General features: G+C 40.2%; 1 protein-coding gene across 1 annotated transcript; it reads left to right on the top strand.

The window, feature by feature from the left end:
* The first annotated feature begins 1,420 nt into the window (after positions 1-1,420).
* LOC138293332 (uncharacterized) lies at positions 1,421-3,700 on the top strand. Its single transcript, XM_069232492.1, has 2 exons — positions 1,421-2,825; positions 3,352-3,700. Exons 1-2 carry the CDS (start codon positions 1,696-1,698, stop codon positions 3,434-3,436), a joined length of 1,215 nt encoding a protein of 404 aa, XP_069088593.1. The 5' UTR covers positions 1,421-1,695; the 3' UTR covers positions 3,437-3,700.
* Positions 3,701-4,424: the final 724 nt, after the last annotated feature.

Genomic DNA, 4,424 nt, shown 5'->3' with positions numbered 1-4,424 from the left:
TATCTGGCCTAAGTATTCAATGAAGCTGACTTACCTTATGTGGGCATCATGAACTGAAGAGTAAAAGAAGTATTCCCTCACCAGTTGGTGACTGTGTCTCTATACAGCCACTAATGATCATTGGTCCAATCAGTCCCTGAGAGCCTTAGGCGTGTGTCCTGCTATTTGATGGAGTTTTGTTTTGACCAATGACTTTGTGTTTCACCACTGCGCATATTAGTTGCTCAATGTTCACCAGTAGCACATGGTATGTTTTGTTCAGTTGAGCCGCCTATTGGCTTTGACATGGCATTAGCCATTACTTTCTGTATTCAGTTTAGCCGTCTATGGGCTTTGACATTGCATTAGTCATTACATTCTGTATTGTGCCTATTGGCTTTGACATGGCATTAGCCATTGCTTTCTGTATTCAGTTTAGCCGCCTATGGGCTTTGACATTGCATTAGTCATTACATTCTGTATTCTGCCTATTGGCTTTGACATGCTGTATCCAGTCTAGCCGCCTATTGGCTTTGACATTGCATGCCTATTGACTTTGACATGATGTATTCCTATTGACTTTGACATGCTATTAGATATTCTGCCTATGGGCTTTGACATGATATTATATATTGCATTTTGTATTCAGCTTAACTGCCTATTGGCTTTGACATGATATTCAGCTCCGCTGCCTATTGGCTTTGACATGATATTATACATTGCATTTTGTATTCAGCTCAGCTGCCTATGGGCTTTGACATGATATTATATATTGCATTTTGTATTCAGCTTAGATGCCTATTGGCTTTGACATGGCACTAGACATTGCATTTGATATTTAGGTTAGCTGCCTATTGCCTTTAACATGACATTGCATTTGATATTTAGGTTAGCTGCCCATTGCCTTTAACGTGGAGTTAGACATTGCAGTTGAGAATAGTTCTGTATTTTTCCAAGCTGTGTTTTTGCACCAGAGAACCAAGATGTTTTGCTCTCACAGTAGACTAGACCTGATAAGAGAGAGTACATGGGCGTTGTTTCTCTTCCCTTGAGCTTGGGAACAGGAGTAGTCTTGGAGACCTGGCCAGTCTCCAAAAGGCTTGCTCAGTTTCCCAGGTCTGAGAGGAGGGGGCACACCTTTGTAACGAATGTAACAGGCTGCAGAGAGTCAGATTCGAATCTGCCGGACCTCGTGCTGGAGCTTGGCGCCAGTTGCCAGCATCCCGTGTGGGTAGATGACACTCTTTCTCGCGGCTGACAGGGGTCTCAGCTTGCAGACCTTAGAAAGATGTAGCTGTAAATAGTTCCTACACGGTGAAGTATTTGTTTTGCTTTGCATTCAATATCTTATAAATATAACCTGCTGTGTATATTGCAAACTGATATATTTTGTTTGATTAACGCGGACTTGAAAGCTACTAATTCGTCATTCATTCATAAACATTGTGGTTGGGGAAGAATAAAATAACAATAAAAGTCTTCTTTGACCTCAGAAGTGCATTTCTGTTGTGTTATGTTAGTGCTTAGAAACTAAATAAGAGGAAAGCACTACAATTGGTACCAGAAGTGGGGTCGGTCATTAAGAGGTGATTAAGAAGGGGTTTGACGAGTTAGTAGATTTCTAAGTGCACACTTTAAAAGTGTAATTGTTTTTTGTTGTTTGGAGAATTACAGAAATTGTTTTCTGTTTGGAGAATCACAGTAGCACGGCAGACCATGTCTGAGAATACATGTGTTGATGAACTGCCTGATGGTGCTAAGAAAAACTGTGAATTGTTTTCTGTTTGGGGAATTACAGAAGAAAATGCATGTGTAGCTAAAAGGCCTGATGTTGTTTTGAGAAATAATTCCTGTTGTATATATGTAGAAAACGTGTGTTTTGGAAGTAATGATGACAGAAAGGTCTGGATACCTTTATCTGCTTACAGAGAAATGCAGGAGAAATGTAGGCAGTTGGAACATGAAAATAGGAATTTACGTGAGCAAATTAGCCAGGATACGATAATTCAAAATAATGCTGAAAGTTATAAAAATGAAGAATCTTTCTTGTCCCATTCCAGTAATGAGGGGGTTAAGACAGCTCCGAGCTGCATTGAGTTTCCGTGTGAGCCAGGGTTTTTGGCAGCCAAAGTGCATTCCTTAACTGATAACACGGACGACGAGTTACCGTTGCAAAATGCACAAGTAAAAGGAAGGATTTTAGAGCAAGACACCCCGAGTTTCATTAGCTTGTTTGATTTTTGGAAAAAGAATAGCCCTCATTTGAGAGAAATCCTAACACTTTTGTACATGGTCACTGTGAAAAATAATATGCAGCTGCGCGCTTGTGATTTGGCAAATGAAATAATGCAGACTTTAGGTTTCTGCGCAGTGCAAGAAGGAAATACTTATGTATATTTAAATCATGAACAAGGAAAGAAAATAGTGCCCCTAGCTAGAATCATACAATGGATCTGGTACTTGCAAGACAGGGCTAGAGTACCACAGATAAAAGAATTACCGATGAAACTGTGTGCACCATTTGAATTCGTGTCTACTGAAGATAAAAAGCATGTTTGTTTTACTAATGATTCATTGACTGAAATGTTATTTTCTGGCACAGTAGAAGGAACAGCGTTGTATAATGTGTGTCAGATTTTAAAGCAAGAGCTACGTGAGATGTGTCATTTTTACGCTGATTTTTGGTTCTTTGATAATGTTTTAGCCACATGGCTTGTACCTAACTGGTTCAATTACCTTGCAGATGTTAATGAGAAAAATGCAGAGAGAGAAGTGTTCACCCAGAATTCTGCCTTAGTGGGGATGGCTATGTGGGTGCCCCAGAAATGTGAAAAGGCCACTTACAGGTGGGCAGAGATGAGAGAGATGCACATTCCCCTAGATTTGATAAAAACTGTGCAGCACGCACAAAAGCAATCTGTCATGCAAGCAGTCACAGAGCAGTTGGGGAGAGGAAAGTTACCAAAACAGAAATGGCAAATTGATCAGGTTTTAGGGAGAGTGATTGCTGCAAATTACCAAGGAAAAATCGAAATTATGCTGATACCTAGAAAAGAATCTGATTCATTCATACAAATTGGAGACAGAATGGCCCAAATTGACAAAAGTGCAGTGAATGGAGGTTTGGTAAAGAATGAGTCTGCCCCAGCCCTTCTGACAGTGCAAGAAAAGGGAAGCTGTGGCGCAGCAGATAAAAACCTCAGTGCTGATGTGTGGGCTGAAGCCCCAAGTGATCCTGCAGAACCTGCAGAAAATATAACAAAGGGCCTCAAAAACGTCCTGCTGATTATAAAACAGGGAAAGAAAGAGGAAGGGTGCAGTTTAAATGAAAAATGTTATTTGCAAGAAAAGTCATACTTGTTTCTTTTGCAGATCCTACCACGTTTCGCCACTGTCCCTGAGTGTGCTGTGTGGTCCCCCTTCCGGTGTGTGCGTGTGGGGTCGGGGAAGGGACTGAATCCCCAACCTGAACCTGGCTGAGTAAAGTGCCAGCACCATGGATCCATTTTGCGCAAACTGCGCCTTCAGTTCAAGTTCAACTTGTTTGCTGTGTTTTTTTTTTTTTTTCCCTCTCGTATGGAACTCTGACTTTTGCTTATCTTCCAGAAAACCTTTCAGGTGGACCGTGCACCTTTACATGAGCAGAACTCATGCCACATCAAATTGCTAACACTGTTGAATTAGAGACTCATTCAGAAAAAAAAAAAAAAAAAAAATTGCCCAGTCTTTTCTATGTAGATGTATCTGATGTGAAAGGTTATGAGATCAATGTGTTAATTCACTTCTATTGCTTTACAGGGATTGTTTTGATCATTCAAATCTGATTGGCTGATAATGTTTTTTTTTGTGCTGATGTTTTTTTGTTTGTTTGAAATATGAGATATGTGAAACAAAAATTCATTGGTCAAAGGGCGGAATGTCCTGCTATTTGATGGAGTTTTGTTTTGACCAATGACTTTGTGTTTCACCACTGCGCATATTAGTTGCTCAATGTTCACCAGTAGCACATGGTATGTTTTGTTCAGTTGAGCCGCCTATTGGCTTTGACATGGCATTAGCCATTACTTTCTGTATTCAGTTTAGCCGTCTATGGGCTTTGACATTGCATTAGTCATTACATTCTGTATTGTGCCTATTGGCTTTGACATGGCATTAGCCATTGCTTTCTGTATTCAGTTTAGCCGCCTATGGGCTTTGACATTGCATTAGTCATTACATTCTGTATTCTGCCTATTGGCTTTGACATGCTGTATCCAGTCTAGCCGCCTATTGGCTTTGACATTGCATGCCTATTGACTTTGACATGATGTATTCCTATTGACTTTGACATGCTATTAGATATTCTGCCTATGGGCTTTGACATGATATTATATATTGCATTTTGTATTCAGCTTAACTGCCTATTGGCTTTGACATGATATTCAGCTCCGCTGCCTATTGGCTTT

The sequence above is a fragment of the Pleurodeles waltl genome, chromosome 4_2 (genome assembly GCF_031143425.1).
Source record: "Pleurodeles waltl isolate 20211129_DDA chromosome 4_2, aPleWal1.hap1.20221129, whole genome shotgun sequence".
NCBI lineage: Eukaryota > Metazoa > Chordata > Amphibia > Caudata > Salamandridae > Pleurodeles > Pleurodeles waltl.
Note: the sequence above shows the minus strand (reverse complement) of the source record. Positions and strands in the feature narration are given on the sequence as shown.